Source organism: Myripristis murdjan, chromosome 4, assembly GCF_902150065.1.
Source record: "Myripristis murdjan chromosome 4, fMyrMur1.1, whole genome shotgun sequence".
NCBI lineage: Eukaryota > Metazoa > Chordata > Actinopteri > Holocentriformes > Holocentridae > Myripristis > Myripristis murdjan.
This window is the reverse complement of record NC_043983.1, coordinates 17,643,992-17,667,139: the sequence shown is the minus strand read 5'-3', so window position 1 is coordinate 17,667,139 and position 23,148 is coordinate 17,643,992. Positions and strand designations below refer to the sequence as shown.

Here is a 23,148-nt window from a genome sequence, read left to right as displayed (position 1 = left end):
GAAGGATGCATGTGGGTGCATTTGCTCTGAGTTAGACCGTGACTGAATAATTGACTGTAGCATCCATCCAGGTTAAAATGCAGGGCCAGATATGACTTACACTTATCACTGTTATCTGCTGTACACAACAAAGGAATGCATTCAGTATTTATGGTGCATGACGGTGTTGTGTTTGTCTTGTTGTTCCATCTCCAATTCACAAATTCTATTTTATGTCCTGCTACCTGTATTACATTATGCATGGCCAGTTGTTTTATCTTCAGCGGTGAATTTCGTTCTACTAGTTGAGAGGCATGTACATGAAGGTAGGCTGTTGCCTGTTTATGTGCCAAGGTAGCAGCAGGAGGGCTTTCATGGCTCACTTTGAAGAATACACGATGAGAAAAGCACCTTATAGGCTAATATGGGATTGCAGTATAGCATCGCTGCTGGCTTTGTTCCTGTTTGTCTCATCGGAATGTCAAGTTTTTCATTTTTCAAATCGACTTAAAACATTTGTAAATTAAGTTACAGCAGAATCGCAGTGTCAGTCAAGTCAAATCACAGTCAAGTCTGCGATTCATAATTGATATACTAAAGAACTGAGGACTGGGTTTAAATTTTTAGCAATCTTATTGGCTTACCTATTGGTGTTTACTCACTGAAACTCAAAGGAAAGTACTCAAATAAATTAATGTTAGGTGTTATTTCAGCTGGATTCATAGCAATAGAATGCAGCTGATATCTATAATACTTTGCTCATAAATTCTCCTGTTTAAGCAGACTATTCCTCTGGAGGGACTTTGACACCTGCACTAAAATTAGAGCTGGCAATGAGAAGTTCACAGACAGATCAGAAATGGATAATGGCTAATGGGTCACTGTCTCATACTGCCCCACCCCATTTCTCAATTTGACATTATACTTGGGATGAAATTAATTCAATTTTGGGTTTGAATTTTCCATAGGGCTTGTAGCTGGCTTGATCCCAGCTCTCAAAGGAAAAATTACCCCACAGAGGCATATACGCACTCAACCATTATCAGGCAGCATGCATTGACATTCAGCTATGTTCCCTAATCTAATTTGAAAGCAGTTCGCCTCAGGCTGAGATAGTAACTTTAAAAGCCTTATCAGAGGAATACAAATTGAGATCAGTGAGAGAGAGTGTCCTATTCTTAATAGTGTATTAAGCCCAAGAGATTTTGCTCTGGTTTCAATTAAGCCATCATTTTTTTTTTTTTTTTTTTTTTAATGTGGTTTATGTCGTGCTAGCACCTTGTCATTCTGAACAAAAATGACACACGATATAAATCAGCCCTGGAATATGCAAGACAGATTGTTTCTGCATATTTTATCCTCAACGTATTAGCTATATTTCAACAGTATGCTTCTCGAGGGGATGGTTTACAGCACTGCACTGCATAGAGGGCATTATTACTGTCAGGTTTTATCCCTTCAGAGGAAAATGGGACATATGTCTTGTCCTGTCCTCACTCCTGCTCTCCTCTTTCCTTTTTATAGGCAGTAACACAGCTGTCACCCCTATCGTGTGTGTATGTGCATGTGAACTATTTTTTTCTTTGTCCTCAGGTGTGGTCACTGAATGATTATTACCTTTCAAGGGCTACAAATCACTCCTGTTGCGTCTCTGACTGCCACTGTTGGCTTTAACAAAACATAAGCTGAGTGAATAGAAAATATGATAGTGGGGTAACACACAGGGTTCATGCAGAGAAACAAGGAGGGCAGAGGCCATTGTCTCTGCCGAGGTTGTGGGGGGCGGAGCAGTGCCTCCTCACAGTGAGGAAATATGACCTGAGGGCTCCTGCCAGCTCCTATGGGATCAGTGGTGACAGAAGAGGGCCACCTCCATATAAATCTCTCTTTATTGCTCTTTTCTCTCTCTCCCTCATTTCTCTCTCCCTCTTGCTCAGTATGCAGTGTCCTCCAAATGGGATAAAAATAAATCACTTTTTTGTTTTGCTGTGTCTCGCTCTCTCTCCCCTCCCTCAAGCAGTTTTGTTGCTGTTGTAAGGTTTTTGCAGGTCAAAGGTCTATCCTTAATGTATTCTTTGAGATAAAAGTGGTGCCAGTGTTCCCAGTTTGCCTTCCCTTACTCTGTATTTATATCAGGTAAGACTTGGCCAAGTCCACTACTTTGCTTTTGTTTCAAGACTGAGTCCTGCATATTATAGTCCACATCTTGGTTCAATGTGTAAAACTGTTTTACAGTGTGATTCTAACTGAGATAGGCTACCACAGAAAATGTGGTAGTAGAGTCTGTTATTTTGGTGATAATAATTACTTACATTAATGTCAGCTGGCCACACAACATTGGGTAACATACATAAAATAATGAGGTAAGCAAAATAATAATGAATATCACGTTATTTTTAACCCATGGACTGATGTTGCAAGTTTTTTTTTTTTTTTTTTTTTTGACACATCATTAGACGATTCACGCCCTCTTAGCGAATATAGATGTTGCCTTCCAGTGCGCCTCGTAAGCTCTTTGGTTGAAAAATCATCGTTTGGATGATCATGATTAGCATAACAATCGACAAGGCAACTGTTTGCAGGAAAATGACGGATTATGTCGTTTTTTTCCCCCTTTTGACATCATTTGTGCACACGTTGTAAAATATTTGTCGCTTCTAAACGTCACATTTTAACAACCGTGGTGTTTTTTTTATATTATTTATGTGTAATTTACCTAAAATTACAATATTTCCGACTGCCCCTGAAGCCCACGTAACCCTCCCTCTTTCTGCTTGTTTCCACCAACACAGTCTAGTAGTACGAGCACTCGTCATGGCGCTGGATGCGGACGGCAGCCAGAGTTCAGTTTCCCCGTCTTCACCACGGTCTTTGCCTTTTTCTCATTAACTTGGACACAGGGCTCTCTTACAGTCGCATGTAGCTGAACGTTTAATGCATTTCGAGGCAAATCCGTGGCAGGGGATCTATAGTATTTGTCCGCTGAACACTTGTTAAGTGGCCAGTACATTCCAGCTAGCTTGCTAACAAGTAGCAAGAAGGCAGATACGGGGCAAGAAGAGGAGGAGTCCTTGTTTTGGAAGAGGTAACGTTAAGCTAAATTGTGTTTCGTGGGTGAATGGTTTAAACGCTACAGATAAACTACGTGGCATGTGAGGAATTATAAAAACACTTGTGTCACTTTCGAGCGTTGTAAAAACTTCTAAGTCACTTTTAATTTGGCAGTATTGAAGCACCCCGTGTTGCCCCGGTTGATGATGAACAATCTTGGCTAACGTTAATGTGTTAAAGTTTTGACTTAAATGTCTACTAACGGGCTCTCTGAATGATAGTGGGGTGACTATTACTGTTTTTGGAAGTTATTTAGCCAATTATACTCGTGATATCCACTGTTATTTAGTATTACGTAATGTTGACACATTATTTCCCTGGGTAACGTTATGCAGTTGCTGTACAAGCTTCAAGAAAACACCGGCTTGGGTTTGTTGAGGACATTTTTAGCAAATGTTAGTTAAAGCTCCACTGAAAGTGTCAGCTTTTACGTGGTAATTTATACTACATCCGCCCGCAGCTGTATAGTTTTTTTTTTGTTTTGTTTTTTTGGCTTGCTGTCAAAATGCGCAAACGGGAAACAATTGGCTGTACTCGTGATAAAGTGCTGTTGGGAGGCTTATCACGGTCTTCCACTTTTGCCCTTGTTGCTGCACCCATCTCTCTGGTCGCAGTTATAGTATGTTGTATAAATGTTTTAGGTCTGCTGCGAATCCCAAAGGTCAAAACATCGAGGAGATGTATCCTCAGCTGAACTGAGGACTAAATTTGATTCATTGTTAAAGAAAACCGGGCGGTGCAATTTTGCTTTTCACCAGTACTGCCAGCTTGTAATTAGGCTACAGCGTTACATGTGCTGTTTGAATGTAGCAAACAGAACTCTGTAATACTACACTGTTTCCATCTGCATGCTCAACAAATGAAGCATCACTGCATGACATCTTCAGCCATATGTGCTGTCTGTTGTGTGAATACTGTGACCTGTTTTCTTGTGTTTACAGCTGAGCAATTTGCATATCTTACCCCTCCTTTACAGATAATGCAGACGCCATGGCCATAACCGAGGCATGGGAGTGACGTGATAGTGCTGATCCTGCTTCCAAATAAAATCCTTATCAGCACCATGTTTTTTCTGCTGAAGTAGAGGCAGAACAAACAAAGAATGGATGAATCTGTGCTTTTGGACTTACTCGAGTGCCCCGTTTGTCTGGAGCGGCTAGATGCCTCAGCAAAGGTTCTACCCTGTCAGCACACCTTCTGCCGCCGTTGTCTCCAAGGCATCTTAGGCTCCCGTGGAGAGTTGCGCTGCCCAGAGTGCCGGACACTGGTGGAGTGTGCTGTGGATGAACTGCCCAGCAACATCCTCCTGGTGCGCCTGCTGGATGGTATCAAGCAGAGGCCGCGGAGGGCTGGTCCTGGGGCAGGAGTCTGCACAAATGGTACATCTGGAGCTGGGGCCAGAGCACAGAGCAGTGGATCCAGGGAGCAGGGTGCCCCAGGAGCACAGCCCCAGCGTGCTCAGGCTAAGAGCACCCTTGTCCGGGTTAGTATGCACAGGGTGGTTGAATATGGATTAGTGAGCATGAATCTGTGTTTCCCATGGTTAGGGTCAAGCTGAAACAAAACAGGGAAAGTCTGTGTGGATTAAAAGCAGCATGTTACATTACTGGCTCTCTAATCTTTGCTGCAGATTAACAGTCATCATAGCGATCCCTAAGCCAGACAGCTGACTAGCAGCCCAGCATTACAAACATCAGTGACTGAGAACAGTTGATAGTTGAGCCAACAAATGATTCTGCCCTGTTTGCCAATTGTAGTCAGGCTTCTCTGTGCTTTTTTTTTTGTTTTTAAACCATATACCAAAACTGTATCTTGCAATCTGAGGTCTCTGCTGTAGTGCTGCTTGTGAATATGTGTGAGAAAAGCAGGGTGGCTTCATGTAGTTGTATTATGCAGCAGGACTGGGAGGAGTCATAAGGTATAATTACACACAGAAACACATAATGAAATGAATGCAACAGTGTTTGTCTGTGGTACAGTTTACACTAATAAGATAATTTGCTGTTACTGACGGGGAAATAGGATTTGCCATCTCAGATTCCTCCTTTCAGAAGCCCGAAGGAAATGACATGTTGATATGTGTGGGTGTTTTCCTTTTAATGGTTATGTAGAACCACTACATGTAAGATGAAACCAGGTACTGAGATAGATCGTTGTCACGACATTGCCTACTCCTTTGGTGTTTCTTGTGCACTTTTAATGCCTTTATTGTACCTTTTACCTCCAACAAAGCCTTGTGTTTTTTCATGAGTTATTTACACGCCTCTGTGGGAAATTCAATACACAGGCCTTTTATAAATTTCTTTTTTAGGTCACATGTTCCAAGTCGTTGTTTTTGAAAATCACTGATATATCTAGACTAATTATCCACCCTGCACCTACTTTCATTGTGTGTATTTATTGCTGTGTCATACTCCTGAAAGCTTGTGAAATTTATCCTTGTTGTGTGTGAGTAATGAAGAGGACCTTCATTACACACGGTCATCCTAACAGTGTGAATACGCTTCTTTCTCTGAAAATTCATAGCAGGGCTGCCAAGACTATTTGGCATGGACAACTAATATGGGGAGCAAGCCACAGAATAATTTTGCACATTATTTAAAGAAATGTATCAAGTAAACCAAGATACAAAATCCTATCTCAAAACCACGATTCAGATACTATGTCTGACTGTCTTGCTTCTGCATCTTTACACATTTGAACCTCTGCTGGGCCAAAAAAAAAATGTGCGAGAGCAAATTTGACCCATGGGCCCCTCTTTGAGCAGCTCTGGTCTACACAAAGGGAGGGAAGGGTAGATGAAAAGATGTCAAGGCTCTGTGTAGAATCACTGGAATGTCAATGCGCTGATAATGTATCTGCCTAACCATGCAGGTACAAAGATCAGAGACCTTACTGTAAATTGCTACTGGGCGACCTGCCTCACTTACCATAGTATCACTTCAGAGGGTTTGTGCGTATTTCAAAGGAATTTATGCATAGTGGAATTTCCCTGTGCTCTGAAAAGCCTGTTTGTTGGAGGTAGAGGTGGGCATAGACTTCTTGAAACTACTCCATTGTTTGACCCCTATGTATTTTTTAGGATTTACTGATTGTGCTTCCTTAGTGTAGGAGTGCAAGACACACTGCTTTATGAGACCTGCTCCGTCAGCTAGCCACATACATGAACACACAGTTCTGTCAGAGTGTGAATAATTGGGAGATTTAATTCAGAAGCGGTTTCTGTTTCTAATTTTCACCGCTGTTCCAAGTCTGTCGTAGCATGTCATGTTCTGGACTCGCAACGCCTCTCAAATCTTTTCTTCCATCCCAAGGCGTTGATGAGAGAGAGAATAGGAAAAGATGCAGCTGTGCAGGTGGAACATTTACAACATAAAAAGGCAGAGATCAAAGCTCTCGGTGATAGCCCAGTCTGATCTCTGGCCAGTCCCAGAGTGCAGCTCCTTGGGGACCATTCGCCTCACTGCCCCTGGGTGACTGCTTGACTCCCACTTTCCCATTGTCTGCAGTCTGTCCCTCTGTTTTTTGTGTATCCCTAAGCTTGAACCAGCCCCTCCAGTGCAGTGCCCCAGTACAACCCCAGCTCCCCTTCCAATTCTTATCTGGCCAAAGAATGGTCAGGAGGGCAGAGGGGTGGGGCCTGGCCAACAGATGCACAACAGGGTTTTGTTTTGGCTTCCCTCTGATCTTACCGAGTGATCGACACGCGTGGAGTGACCACGGTGTGTATGTGTGTGTGTGTGTGTGTCTAGAGGGCCACCAGTAAGAGAAGGTGACGAGTGCTAAATAAAGGTGTCAGGACCAAAAGGGACAAATGTTGAGTGAGTAACCTTGCGCAGTCAGCTCTCTGCCCCTCCTCTTAACATCTCCAAGGGTTTCTAGCAGCCCACCAGTTGTGTGACACTCAGCGCTTTGGCATTTCTTTGATGGGGCGCAGTGAAAAGCCTTGTCGTGAATGTAGCGCGGTGAATGTGTGGCTCTTTATATTCAAGGTGGTGACTCACCTCCATACATGGCGCTCATGTTACTTGGGTGTTTTGTCTTCCTTTTGCCCTTGTTGACTCATACAACATCACGTTTTGTTCGTGCGATTTAGAGCAGATAGCTAAGTGGTACTTTTGCGTGCAAGCGAGTAAAGCCATTGGAACTGTCTGGAAGTCAAAGGTCAGGGTGCAGGGGTCATGTCAGTCAGGGATCAGAGCCAACGGAAGGGGAGGAAATAATTGGAGAGCTTTCCTTGAATGTCTTAAGTTTTCATTTGAGGCCTCTGAAGAGTTGAACCTATACTCCCGAAGACTTAAAATAGAGCTGTTTTTATAATGAGAGCCTTTGTCATAAAAGCTTTAATGTGCTCATAATTGATTGTGTCGTCTGTTAACCACATTATAGATTTTGATATTTCTTTAGTGCAAGTTGGCAACAGACTGTATGTACATGTATGCATGCATGCTTGCCTGTCTGTCTTTTTCTGTGTGTTTAGTTGATGGAAACGAGACACTATTCTCTCCTGAGCTCTTGGGAATGTAATTAGGCCATTGTCTCCTCTGCGCTAATATAGGCTTGATACAAGGGAGGGCTTTTTTTTCTTCTTCTTTTATAGACTTCTTGCTCTCTGTAGCTCCCTCATATCTTCCTGCTCTGTCTCATTACCTCCGTATTCACTGAATTGTTTTTACAAACAAAGCAAAGCACAGCCTATCAATTTGGCATCATTTGCTGATGACTGAATGAAGTCCAGCCTAATTTCCTGTTACCCTTAAGAAATGGCCAAACTTTGTTTCTGTGTTATGATTTTTTTTTTCTTTTTTTTTTCTTGATAGACGTCTTGTCCTTGTTTTTGTCCTGTGTCTTTGTAGTTGATTTATTTCTTCAGAGAAAAGGAATGTTGTTTATGGGCTCCTCATGTAGAGGTATCTCATTAAAATTCCTGTGCTCCTCCCTCGTCTGAGGTCGATGAGTCACGCTGGCCCTCTTTGATGACATCATATTGTTGTTTGAGCCTTTCCCCTTGGCCGTCTGGCTGACCTCTGCCTGTGTGTCAGAACCCCTTCATTACACCCTCACTCTGCCCACATACTGGCAAACACATACTTACTGCTTTCCACTGGGAATTTTTTAAGAGAACTTAGCTCTCCAGCTCCCTCAGCACTCTCACACTTCTCTCTCGCCTCCTCCTCTTTCCCATGAATATCCACAAGACCTTTGGACATTGCGTGTCAGGGTTTTTAGCCACCTATTATGTTTTATTATGAGACTCTGACAGAACCTGTATTTTTTCCATATTTACAGTGTACCTCCCTCCTCCTTGCTGTCTAAAGCCAGACTGGAGCCTGTTAAAGGTCTAATGAGATTAGAGTTGATTAGACCGTGAGTCGGCACCGCTCCCTGTTCTCCTCTTACTGCTGACTACTGACTCTCATTCTGGGAAAACAAAACACTTGTTATTTAGTGCTGCCACTTGTGTGTGTGTATGTGTGTGTGTGTGTACATTTGTCGGTACTTATTTTTACATGCCTGTCCATATACCCTTTTCAGAGAGAGAAAGCGCATATTGCTTAGTGCAGCACAATACTTGACAGATCTGCTTTTGGTTTGACTCATATTGTTTTGGGAAAAACAGCTGTTCCCAGGAGACAGGCAGCATATTTTATGATTCATATAGTTTGATATACGATCTCAATCATACATGACAGACACTGCTCAGACTGCATCCTAGAAACAACTGCAATTATTCACTGCTGGAGTGAGTGATATTTTTAAACTGCTGGAGTTTGAATGAATTAGTAAATGTCAAGAACTATAAAGGTCGCCCAGGTGGCTCAGTGATCTGTGTTGCACACCATGTAATTGTGACATCCTGAGTTTGAATCTGGCCCAGGACATCATATGTCATCCCTCTCTTTCTCTCACAATCTTTCTTGCCAGACTTTGCTGTAGAAATTGAATGAATAGAACTGGCGTGGGACTTTGGTACACAGCAAATCAGAGAATTTGCAGGTGGTGCCTGTTGCCAAGGCAGCAGATGTAAACATTCAACTGATGTCACCCCATTGGCAGACGAGTTTGTTTACGTCGGGAGAAGTGATGCACAGTTGACAGAAACACGTTCTGTTTTCACAAGAAAATGAAAACAAGGGAAAATACTCTTGTGGTTCTTGATTTTGATTCAAAGGAAAAAAAAAAAAAAAAAAAAAACATTGGTTCAGTAAGGAGTTAAGTCCTTACCTGGTAGGTTTACAGTGGCTTTGCCAGAATATTATTTAGTAACAATGGTGCTAAGAAGGATTAACTGAGCTCACAACTAATTAACTAACATTAACTTTAGCCTGAGATGGGCTATGAATTAGTTTCCAGTAATTTTTTAAATAACTTTAGCAACACATAGATGATTTTAATAAATTTTGCATATTAACTTAGTCTGTCATTGTTGCTGCGAGCTGTGCACACCATGACAGAGAGATCCACCAAACTGCCAGGTGCTTGCTTTATCACAATGGAAGTTTCAATAAAGATATTTAAACATGCTCTTCTGCTGACATGGCGACAACAGCTGAACGTGGACAGCTGTTATTATGGCAAGATGACCACCCGGAAATAACCCATGCTGTGTCTGTCCAACCAATTTCTATGGTTTTTACTTGTATCTGTCTAATGGGGTTAAAAATGACTCCCCCCAAAAAATTAGCAAAAAACAGTTAGGAGGATAGAGATAAGGGTTAAATTGGACCTACCGACTTGCAAGTGGAACATAATGTGTGTGAATGTGAAAGAATTGTTTACTGTGTTTTGTATCACCCTCGTATCAAAGACTGCTTTATATGATCAAAATCATAATCATACTGTCAAGGACTTCTGAAGGACAATGTATTTTTCTTTATGGAGATTTTGTTTTCTCCAGCTGATGTTTCAAACTATTTCCATTATCAGCAGTTAATCTCCAGTGTGGTGGATGCCAGGGATACTTGCATTTGAAAAATCTGGAAAATCCGTAAACTGTGAATTAGAGTGTAGGATGTTGGTATTTCTATGGGAATTACTCTACTCCACACTTGGGTTTACATAATTCCTGAGGAGAAGATCAAAAGACCTAATCATGTGATTAAGGTGCAGTCATGGTTGCCTCCTCATTATAGGGTAACACTGGTCCCCTGGTGAATGGGTGTGTGTGTGTGTGTGTGTGTGTGTGTGTGTGTGTGTGTGTGTGTGTGTGTGTGTGTGTGTGTCTGTCTGTTTTTTTTTTTCTACCTTTCAAGATTTTCCAGCCTAGACACATACAAGAAAGACTTAGCTTTCTTTGCTGAATTTCCTTTTAACCTCTTTCCCCAGACAAAGTAGGGTGTTTTTGTGATTCTGTGTTATTGTGTATGTGTTTCCGAGGAATGCCCTGAGCAGTTGCAGGTCACCGTTACTCCTCTAAACACTGGGCTTGTCTAGTCTTGCTCGACCTGCCAGCTCATATTCACTTCCTCCTTCAGTTGTTGTTTGTTGAGTGACCAACATATTAATGCAGGTTATATTCTCCTCTATATATCCTCTGGTGTCAGTCAAACTAAGCTCTGCTTGGACTGATAGGTGAATCTGGGTTGACCTGATGTTATTTGATAGGACAGGAGGTGTCGGTGTCTGTCTGTAATATGCAGTAATTCTGTAGCTGTGCTGATAGCCATGCAGGCAGTAACATGCCTGTGCACCTGAAAGCCCTGGGGCGGACTCACCTGCAGCAGCTGTATCTTAGAAGACACCCTTTCATATTCACACATGCTGCTTGAGATCAGACAGTCTTCTTCTGGATAATTAGACTCGTGTAATAGTCCAATTTCCTATCTTCCTCTGTTTACTGGGTATCATATTTAACCTCAGTGTGTATGTTTTGTTTATACTGTTGTTGGTTGTTACTCCCAGTTGTTTTTACACTAAGCTCTGGGAGGTCCAACTGGCCTAAATGCCACATTTGTAATGCCCCCCTCCCCTTACACACACACATGCCCCATCTCCTGCCAAGTCTGTAGGCATGACACTAGGAGGGGAAGCAGCCATGACCTCCTCTTTACCTCAGTCCTATCACACCTGTGGTGGCCAACAAAAGCCTTTCTTTACCACTCCTTGTATGTGTGTGGTCCATTGGCCAAGGTTTCTTGATAAAACACAGCTTCATGGGCCAACTGTCGTCAACATTTTATTTTACAGCCTGGTTTTTCAGCACACCTTTCATCACCACTAAAGACATTTTGATATAACAACAATGCACAAGCGTACGTTAAACAATTTTAGTACCCATGCCAAGGCCTGTGTGGTATGTATTGACACCAAATTTGTTTTCTGTTTGCAGCGGAATTGATTCTTTGACTGTTTTGTCAGCTGTTTGACGACATGTCCACCATGGGGCCCCACCTTGATTCCCAAGGTGCCCCTCATACCTATGCAGCTTAAACAGAGCAGTTTGACCTCTGACCCTTTGTTGTGATTGGTGGGCCACAACTGGTCATCCATGGGCCATTGGTCTGCTGGCATGTTAAGTGTTCAATTCCCATCCCTGAGGCTGAATCATGATTTGCTGGGAGTTTCATTTTCAGTTGTTTGACCTCTGACACCCGGTCTATTACAGGCTCTAAATGTGTCCGACAGCGGCAGCCCCAGGCTCACCTTGCTGCTGGATCACAGAGATGTGTGGTCCCGGTCCTGCTTTGTAGATGTGGATAAGAATGATTCCACCAAATATTTTCGAACACAGTTTTCTCTAAATCTGTAGAGCTCTCTCCTTTCTTGTGAGAGCCGTGTGTTTGCTATTCTGCTGTGTGCTGAGAAGTTTCCTGTTTTGCTTTGGGGCCCAGGAGCGCAGTTAATCTGCATTTGTCCCCTGAGTGACATCCTTCTCCCAACTGTGAAGGGGCACAGGGGGATCTGCTGCTGAGCCTAGTGGATGTAGTGCTGCCCACTGTGATTTGCACCGATTATGGGCGATTATCTATGATTATGTATTCGGGTTCTAATAAGGACGATGTGAATGGGATTAGTGTACGCCACATCTCATGCGCCATGGGTGGCCATAACACACTAATCTACAGTGAAGTCAGAAGAGCCAAGGAACCTGGAGTGATTCTTGAAATAGTCAAAGTGCAAGTGTATAGTTGGGTTGGTTTGGCAACTATTGAGGTAAACAGAGTGTAGTTGAGCAGATTGTAAGATATGAAAGACTGTCCTCCTAGACTTTTCCTTTTCCCCTGAGCTTCATGTCTAACACACACTTGCTTATTAAGAAGTCTAAAACGTTCTATATTTATACACACAAACACATACACAGTGTCTTAGACAATGTGGTGCAACCCTTCTGGCTAGTCTAATGATGTGTTATGTCTCCTACAGTTCACTTATTCATATCCAGTAGCTCCCAGTGTTAGTATGCGCTTTCCAATCCATTGTAGCTGGAGGAAGTATTCTTTGTGCTACCAAACTTTCGAAGACCTTTTGTTGAATCATGTTGCATTCATGTCATATAGAAGTAACTGTCTGAATGACTTGACAGCTCAAGTGTTCATGTGTTCAAACTTGTTTGAGCACCATGGTTGAAGCTTTCTGTCGACTGTGGTTTGTGTTCAGCACCAATGTCTAGCACACAAGAACTTACAGCGGATTATTTGAATTCATGTTTTACAGCAAGCCAGAGATTACAATGTTAGCTATAAATGAACATTCAGTGAGTAGTAATGTCTTGCCATGGCAATTTCAGTTTTTTGGTTACAATCAATCTAATCAAATTTTATTTGATAAGAAGTCAGTATATCATTCAAATATTGAATGATGAATCAGCTGTGGGCTGATGAGCTGATTATCACTGTTTAGTAGCCAGATGGACGATTGAGTTCCAGCCTAGATTGACACTTGACTTGGCTGACAGGTTAATTGTTAGATGCCTACACATGCCACAGCTCATTAGTTCCAGCTACAAAATGGCATCAACACTTGCACAGCACAACGTCTTTCTTTGACTCAATATCATAATGGATCATTCTAAACAAACTGTTTGTATTTCCAATCTACCACATTGATGTGAAATCCTTTCAGGTTTGTTTTGGCTGCTGAACATTAAGTGGATAGTAATTTCCCTACACAAGAAAATGTATTATTTTCAGTTTGACACATTGTTTGTCTAAAGAAACTGTTTAAAAATGACATTTTGAATTTTTACCTTTTAAATTTCACTACTGCGCAATAGCTTTTCGCCCACATTAGGGTATAATGATCTCTGATGTAGCATGGAAAAATATCAGCTTTCTAAGTTAGGAGGATGGGATGTAAAATAATTTTTTGCTTGTAATGAATCCCATTCAAATTTAATTTTCCATATTTACTAAATACACAAAATACTATTCAAAATACATGCACAGTGCCACCTAAAACAATCCTTTGGGAAACACATTTCACATATCCCTTTTTTCATCTGGTACTATTCAATTATCTATTATACTATTATTATCATTGTTTATAGTCTCCATAAGATGCCATAAAGACAGAAAACAAATAATTTTGATTTTATCTGGGAAAAATGAAGTGGCACAAAAACTGAGGAACCAGACTGTTGAAAGACTGTGTTCTCTGTTTCTCCACAATCATGGGGTCTCTTTCTGTAAATGTGTGATTAATTATTGAAGTGAACTTGAATAAAGAGGAGGGCTGATGAAGACTCGGGGATTGTGGTGGAGGGTGTCACCTATAAGATGCTATCTTTCTCCACACACATTTCACTCTGAATTATCTGAATATAGACAATATAACGAGAATCATGCTATTCTAATTATAAATGTACCCACCTTGAACCTATTTATTTGACACACACACTCACATAGACACACACACCTACACACCTAGTCTTTTGTGGGTTGGATCTGGCCAACCCACACTGATGTTTGCTTTAATGAGTCACAGACTAATTTAGATCTGCACAGGCACATCACACGAAACACACCCACAAAAACACAGGTGTGTAGTCGGGACACAAACAGGCCTGTGACAACACTGTGTTGAAATGTTGGTGTAGGGTTGAGTCTGTTTTTATATTCTGCGCGGTGGGAAGGTGTGATCGCCAAGCTGATAATGTCAAGGAAAAAAGCCTCATTAGCTACTGTATATGTGTAAACCTTGACCCATTCTGGAGGCACCAGCATCACTCTGACATTTTTGCCTAGCCCCTAATAGCGTCACTGTGGGCTGATGAGTACCCACAGCAACCAGGGACTGTTGATATGTGGGACTCTAACAGCAGACCTGTCAGTGTGTCAAATGTCTCAAGTCTGATGAGGCCAGGCTACACATTTGCCTTGGCTGGCTCTGACCAGTCAAGACTACAGCAACAGGCAGCAGAGAACATAAATCAGTGGTTCTGAACTGGTGGGTTGCAGTCCAAAAGTGGATCACAGGTCGATTCTGACTGGACTGCAGGCATGCAAGTCCACTGAATGTGCAGGTCCAAAAATAATATAAAACAATATATACACTACTCACAAAAAGTTAGGGATATTTGGCTTTTGGGTGAAATTTATGGAAAATGTAAAAAGTTCACGCTACACTGATATTATATCATGAAAGTAGGGCATTTAAGTAGAAGCATAGACTGGTGATTTCCTCATCTCAAACAATTTATTGAAACAAAAGCCAACAACAGTGGTGGATATACCACAACAAAAAATGTCAGTGTCAATAACTTGTCATGTGCCCTTGAGCATCAATTACAGCTTGACAACGACGTCTCATGCTGTTCACAAGTTGACTTATTGTCTGCTGAGTCATGGCATCCCACTCTTCTTGAAGGGCGGCCCTCAGGACATTGAGGTTCTGGGGTACAGAGCTCCGAGCCTCTACACGGTGACTCAGCTGATCCCATAGGTTTTCTATGGGATGCAGGTCTGGAGAAAGTGCAGGCCACTCCATTTGAGGTACCCCAGTCTCCAGCAGCCGTTCCCTAATGATACGACCTCGATGAGCTGGAGCATCAAACACCTGATGTGAATTTTGCCGTTAAACTCCTTGTTAGAGAACAGCAACTTGTGCAAAAAGTACTGAAACATTGAACAGTTGGACATGTGCATTCAAAAGTTTACAGAAGGTCACATTAAGTTCACCTGTAAAGGTTAGAATGCATTTTACGTTCATCCTGAAATTTCACCCGAAAGCCGAATATCCCTAACTTTTTGTGAGTAGTGTATATATGTAACAAATTTTAAAAAGACCTTACAGCATAAATGAAAGGAGGAGGAGAGAGAATTGGAATGGAAAAAATACATTAAAAAAAGATGAAAACATAGCCTATATATTGTGTGATATGATATCCAACAAAAAAATTTGCATCTTTGTTGGACAAACCAGCAATTTTTTAATATTCTTTAAAAGAAATTAAGAGAATTCCATGTAACTTTCAGAGAGTTAATAGTATTTTAAAGCATTGTAAATTGCTGTAGTTTTCATCTTGCAAAATTAAACTGATTGGCTGTTAGTTTTGCCTATTGTATGTATGGACCTTGACATAATGAGTAGAAACATAGATCCTGATGCTAAACAGTTGAGAACCACTGGCATAACTTCTATACCAGTACTTCTCTCCTTCCTCTCTTACATTGTAAACTGCTGAGCACATGGTATACGCTGGCCTGCATGAAGCAGTCTTAGGATGCATAAAATTGGATCAGTTCAGAATTATGTAACTATGGTACAGCACAGCATAGTACAAAGAACAACCTTGAGAAGCACAAGTCTGCAGCTTCCTTCACCATGGGACTGACCTGAACTAGTTAAATTTGAGTAAGCTCTATAATGGTCTAGCACAGGCCTGTTAAAGCCAAACCTTTCAGCAAACTTCAGGGTGGAAACAAGAGGGTAGTGAAGCCCCAAATCCCAGAGTTCTTCAGATCTGCTCCCTGACACTTTGGCTCCAGCACCAAGTGTCTCAGTTAGCATTCAGTGGAGAGAAAGTAAACCTAGCAGTTACATGTTACATCTGGGGTGTGTGTGGAGGAGGACGGGGTTAGTGGAATGGACAAACACACACATGCACACAAACTCGCACTTTATCAAGAAAGTGGAAGATGGTCAGTGCTGTGCTGGTTCTTGAGCCAGAGAACAGATGCAGTGTTTGTGCCCTGGCCCTTTGCCACAACTGCGTCAATATCCTGGCTTTGTTTGTTCACTGTAGAGGCGTCCAAATACCAGCCAATGCAAGCAAGTGCTTTTCAGAGGCCCACTGGTCTGAGATCCCACATTGGACAGTCGGAAGATAAGCAGGCACAGTCATTTAATGAAGAGGTGACAAAGAGTTGACAAATTGTTATTTGTCAGTTGATATGTCTCCCCACTGGTTTTATTTATGATCCTGCAAGTTATAGTAGTCAGCAGAGTATCTATTTCCTAGTCAAATTCTCCTTTGATCGGCAGGGCCATCGATAAAACGTTCAAATCTGCCGAGTAGAGCAGGTGGCTCACCCTGAATGACTGAATGGAACAAAAGGCCGCAGTCACTGCATGCTTTCACCAGCACAGTGGAGGGTGATGTGAAGAAATGTTTAGTATTCAGCTCATACTGACTTGTACTCAATACACAGATACTGTGACATTTGTGGACTAATCCCCCCTCTATTAGACTACAAGCTCAAAATGTGCAACACCTCTCCAAGTTCTTTGCTGTTTTTAAAAGATTTCTTTTCTGCCATGCATTTTGGCCCAGAGTGGTTAGTTAGCTCTTTGGGTGGAAACATGAGATTATACACCCACTGACTTCAATGTGACCCCTGCGGCTTCAGAAGGAGTCTAAAGACTGACTTCTGGGGGAGCAGGAGCGATGGAAGGAGGAAGATGAAGGGTGAGGAGAGCAGCCATTCACAGTGAGAGGGAGCGAAAGAGCACCCGAGAGATGGAGAGAGAATTATGAAGTGAGAGATCATGGAGAGGAGTTTGTAGGTTGAACCTCTCAGGACAGGCTCTAATAGGTTGCTCTTCAGCCCTCTCAACTTATTACAAAACACAACTATCTGCTCTGTACTCCAGGCTGCAACTGCACAACACACAGACAGCCAGTTGCATATGCTGCCCCCAAGCCCTGGGGAACATTGTCTTACGTTAGCGCATTAGGAGAAGAATAAAGAAAAAAACAGGCTTATTTTCAAGAGTTTTCTCATAGCACATTATTTACAAGGTCTATATTTGCTTTGCCATAATTGCGGCTGGTCATGGCAAGACAAACAACCAGTGCCACAATTTTTCTGAGATGTCACCGCATTTGTACATACACAATATGGACAAAAGTACACCTCTTACTCATTGTATTTAAGTGTTTCATGCAGTCCCATTGCCACAGGTGTATAAAATAAAGCACTTAGCCATGCATTCTGCCTTTACAAACATTTGTGAAAGAATGGCTTGTTCTAAAGAGCTCACTGAATTTGAGGGTGGTACTGTAATAGTAATGTAATGGGATGCCACCAATCCAGCAAGTCAGTTCATGAAATTTTCTCCCCCTTAGATATTCCATGATCAACTATAAGTGCTATTATTGCAAAGTGGAAGAGTTTAGGAACCACAGCAACTCAGCCACCAAGTGGCAGACCACGTAGAGTTGCAGAGCGGGGTCGCTGAGTGCTGGGGTGCGTTGTGCGTAAAAGTCACCAACACTCTGCTGACTCAATAACTGCAGAGTTCCAAACCTCCTCTGGCATTAACATCAGCACAAAAACTGTGCACCGGGAGCTTTATGGCATGGGTTTCCATGACCGAGCAGTTGCATGCAAGCCTTACATCACCAAGCACAATGCCAAATGTCGTATGGAGCGGTGGAAACGTGTTCTGTGGAGTAACGAATCACGCCTCTCTATCTGGCGGTCTGGGACGAGTCTGGGTTTGGTGAATGCCAGGAGAGCGTTACCTACCTGACTGCATTGTGCCGACTGTAAAGTTTGGTGGTGGAGGGATAATGCTGTGGGCTTGATTTCCTGGGGTTGGCCTCAGCCCCTTAGTTCCAGTGAAGGGAAATCTTAATGCTTCAGCTTTTTTTGGACAATTCTCTGCTTCCAACTTTGTGGGAAGAGTTTTGGGAAGATCCTTTTCTGTTCCAGTATGACTGGAACAGAAACACCTTTTGGATGAACTAGAAGATTGCAAACTAGAACAGAGATTGCCAGGCTCTCTTGTCCAACTTTAGTGTCTGACCTCACAAATGCTCTTTGGGATGAATGGGCGAAAATTCTCACAGATACACTCCAAAATCTTGAAGACAGCCTACCCAGAAGAGTGGAAGCTGTTCTGGCTGCAAAGCTATATTCATTCCTATGTATTCAGAAGGGGATGTCATAAAAGCTCCTGTAGGTGTAATGTGTAGGTGGCCCAATACTTTAGTCCATATTGTGTATCTCTCTTTGTCTTTTTCACTCCTACATTGACAGGAGTCATGAATGTTTGTACCATAGCAGTTTGAGGTGTCTTTTATTTGTTGTTGTTTGTTTGGTTTTTCTACTTTTGCCAAGGGATGCGCCACTTGGGTTTTCTAATTAATCAATTTTACAGTGTTATGAGATGATCACCAATCCAGTCGTGGATTGAATCGATGCATTTTATCCAGACTTTCTACTAACAATTTCATTCACTTCATGTAAAGTTTCACCACAGTGTTTTACAATTTGTTGGTAAAATAACAGTGTTTAACACATTGTTGATACGGTGACATGGCCTACCTGGCCTATCTGTGTGTAAATAAGGTTAGGCTTTATTCATATTAATCACATTTTACTGTGAGCTTTTTACTGAGGTGCTTCCTCAACCAGTGGTAGTGCATTAAAAGCTTCTTCCTGTGGCAACATAGGTTTTGTGTTTTTTTTAGCCAATTATATTAAACTGGTTCTACTCTATGATCGCTGGCTGTGTCAGAACCAAATGGGTGACAGGCTTGCTTAATGATCTGCTGAATGCTGCAAATTGGCTCATACGTTTAACAGCACACTTTTGATCATTCTCTGATTGGCAGTAGTCTGGTTCCAGACCTGTGAATCACACATTCACTTTAAAAAGTTTCAAGCGATGCTGCAGGTCTGGTATTGCTCAGTTCAACTGTGATTTCTCAGTTGAAAAACTATCTGAGCTAATAAGCACTGTTGTCGGGCGGGACAAAGATTTTGTACATAATCGAGCTGTGGCAGAGATGAGAACCACATAGCTTATTAGTTAACATGAGAAAATGGATGATAAAATACCCACTTGATTAATAAATTCATTTTTTATAGATGGCATGTCTTCTTAATATCGCCAGACATCCTAGTTTGTACTTTGCTCTGCTGTACTCTTAAAACCTGACAAAGTCAGTATGTTGGCATGGCTACGCATCAGTGTTAACTTAATATGAAGTCAGATTCAGATAGATACGTGCTCTCTTGTGATGTGATTGGTTAGGGAAAATCGAATCGCCCTCCCCCACTGATTGTTTAGAGGGGAGGCAATGTCAAACTGAAGATGCAAGAGTGTAACACTCCAGTTAACACTCCAGTCTTAATATCAGGCAAGATTGGATTAATTTTTTAATTTTATGTTTTTTTTACATTTTAATTTAATATAAGATACCTGAAACTTGTTTAGAACATGTATTGGCCAGCTGTGATCAGCGGTCAAACAATTGTGACACCTCTGTTCCTTCGTGCCGCAGCTGTTCCTGCTTCAGTAGATCAGTCCCGTCTAGTGGACTTGTAACTGTGGCTCATCCTGAGGAGAAGAAACTCTGTCTGTGCTGTTACACCACAGAGCCATCATTTTGACAGGTTCAGGTTAGCCTGCCTGCATTTCTTATGCCTGCCTCATTCTTTTTTCAATCTTTTGATCTCACACACTTCTCTGCCCCTGTTCCCAGCTCCCATCTACCTCCCCCCTCCCTCTGTCAGCTGTGAAATGTGAGTGGGTTCCTCTGAGAACAGTCGCTGAGCCCAGTGCATGAACTTGCACAGAGTTTGGCTAGTTCTGTTCTTTCAGTGTTTAGTCATACAAGCAGACTGGATGATCCATGGTCCACCCAGAACCACTTTCACCTCTTGACTGAGGCCAGTCAAGTAACTACTATATCCACCCATGCATATTAGGCTACACACAGATATGTGTCTGAACATGTGCAAGTGGTTTCATAAAATTGCACATTTATGGTATAGCCTACATGCACACATATACTGTCATAGCTTTATGAAAACCGTATGGGCTGATGGCTCTGTTTCCATAGTTCTTCCATAAATACAATCCCCCTCCCTGCTAAAATGCTTTCTTCTTGATGACTAATCAGTAGCTTAAATCAGTAGCCACCTCAGCAATGTCTCAGTTGTACTTCCATGTGTTGAATGTTTTTATAGACCCTCATGCTCCTGGATGGAGATTTCTACTGTTTGAGCACCCAGGCTGCAGCTTAAGATCAGGAACGGGTGGTAAAATTGTGAATTGGAGGAGTCAATGGCGGGTTACTCGTGACACATGTGGTTACTTGTACCACAGGAAGGGAAGGCATGATCCAGCTTTGTATAATAATTTCACTATAAGCCTTACTGGGGGATGCCTTTAACAACTTAGGATAGTATGAGGAAGAACAGAGAACAGAAGGAGAGTTTGAAAGCTTCTGTTCTACTCCCGTTACATGTGATCCAGACAGCTGTATGTTTGTGTCACCATCACCAACCTGTGGCCCTGCTTTGCTTCATAGTAAGTGAAGCAAACAAGCAGAGTGAGTTGTCATACAGGACAACTCTTAGAAAGCTTGAATGGATTCACACCTCTTTACCTCCTTCAGAAATGCAGTCAGGTGGATAAATATTTCCTCCTGCACCACTGTATTTCTCTTTGTGCACTTTATTTTTACCTTTGCCTCTTAAGTAATAGTCCATTAACTTCACCATTGCCCTGAGCCCCTCCACTGCCCTCCTCCACCAGAACAGGGTGCTGACTGCATTCTCAATGACTCTTTCATAAGATTCACTACACTGTCAAGAGACCCATAAATAGCCAAAAAAGCCCTCCTGTGCAGAGTTTCCATAGAAACCAGAGAGTGGAAGTTTTTCTTTTGTCTCAGACTTCTTTGCAGCAGACAACAACTCCAGATGAGCAAGCTGTGTCATGAGGTTCTGCTGTGAGAGCGGGGTTGCTCATCTGAAGGTCTTGAGGTGACAGCATCATTGGAATGCCAGTGGGAGAAAGTTATCTTCACGGTCTATTCATCATCTCCTCTCTTTGGGTTGATACATTTGCTTTGATGTTTTCAGAGATGTGTATTTATTTCAGGTTTTACAGCTCCTATTTATTTATAATGTGAGATGTCTGATTCCTGCATTCTTCATCTTTTTGTGTCTGATTGCATTCCCAGTTAGTTTGCTTGGATAGTTGTGTCAGTGACCTGTGAAACTGTCTCTGTCTGGCCTGGCTTGCCAAAGCCTTTGCCTGATATCCTTTTGTCTGGTTAGTAATCATCTCTCTTTTTTTGCCTGTCTGTGGCCATGTTCATGTATGTGACACCAAGAAGCCCTCAGGATTTGAGGGGCAGTGAAGGAAGGCTGCCTCACATTGGTCATAAACAAGGCCATTAGCAACCAATTTGAAGTAATGGAGCACTAATGAAAACAAGATGGCCCCTGCCCTCAGAATTCCTCACTTCCATGTGTCACTGCCTGTGCTGCACGCTGCAATGTTGGCGGCCGGGTCTTCTGTAAACAGTAACTTGGTAATGAACAGCGAATGTTTTATGGCCCCTTGGTCAATTTGGTAGATGCTAATGCTCCTCCTACTTGAACAATGTGTGAGATGTTTTGGTAGTACAAGGCAGACCAGACAGATTACGTCCCCCCACCCTTTTATTTGGCAGTAATGCCCCCTGCTTGTTCACCACCCCCCGCAGAGCTCCTGCAGGATTCCATATGGAAGCGGAGACTTGTCTGGCTTGGAGATGCAGGGTGGTAAGGGTTTGTGTCTACTGTGGTTACACAATGCTTGAACAGCTGACACAGCAAAATTGACCTGTAGTCTTCACAGAACAGCTGTGATGAGAAGCAATTGTACTTAAGTAATGGCAAAGCATTGTTTCACACTGCATTCGATTCACATTTCAGGTTCATAATTTATTGTGATTCCATTTGTCTCTGGATGTCTGTCTGAGCTAAGCCTAATCCTTCCTTTATGAAATGTCTCTCTCAAACATTGTTGCATAAAGGCAAGTTGTTAGTTTAATTATTGCCATTTGACCTAGTCTTACCTCTGTGGCACTACGTGCACGCATGCATTGTCTTTTTATGCCTGTCTGCTCACTGGTTGTTGACATTTTGCTGTGCTGTTGAGCAGAACACTTGTGAAATTCAGTAATCATCCAGTGTTGTGGAAGAGAACACTATTGCAGCCAAATCCCCTTAGCACTCAGGTCTAATTGCATTATCTGCAATAAAGGAGTAATTGCACATACCAGCTGATGCCCTGTATTGGGCTTGATTTCTCTCTCTCTCTCTCTCTGTTGGTTTGCTTGTGTGTGACATCATTTTTCTCCAGTCTGTAAAAAGGCAAACTGACTCTACTTGAGTTTCCTGGTATAGCCTTTTCAGTAAAAAACAAAGCTCTATTGATAAACCAATATCAACAAGGGTATGAAAGGAGCACATTCTCTGTTTATCTAACTGATACTGTACAATGGCACATTTTACATTCTTAAATTCAGTGCATATCAGTAGACAACATATGCATGCAGTCTCCTGACCAAAACATTCATGTCACCATGTTAGCTGAGGACACCATCACCAACAATTTTGGGGAAAAAACGCCTGGAGTCTGCACAAAATGGCAGTAAAGTACAGAAGCAGGCTAAAATGCTCAACTTTGGCCAAAACATTTCTGATATCAGAAAGAGAAACATCATTCAGATTTGTGGAAAGGTATTGTGAAATGGATGTTAAGTTATACATACACAGACACAGGCATGCCCAGTTCATCCATTCATCCATTCATTTATTTATGGTGGTTCACAGTTGTTAGTGTTTTTGTTTTTTTTTTAATTAGACAAGTATGGTAGAGAGAGAGAAG

The 23,148-nt window shown here is 42.1% G+C and overlaps 1 protein-coding gene across 1 annotated transcript in view; it reads left to right on the top strand.

The window, feature by feature from the left end:
- The first annotated feature begins 2,788 nt into the window (after positions 1-2,788).
- sh3rf1 (SH3 domain containing ring finger 1) overlaps positions 2,789-23,148 on the top strand; it is a 43,169-nt gene continuing 22,809 nt past the window's right edge. The window contains exons 1-2 of the mRNA XM_030049132.1: positions 2,789-3,064; positions 4,067-4,573. Coding sequence (XP_029904992.1) covers positions 4,193-4,573 — 381 coding nt within the window. The 5' untranslated portion in view covers positions 2,789-3,064; positions 4,067-4,192. The remainder of the gene's footprint in view (positions 3,065-4,066; positions 4,574-23,148) is intronic.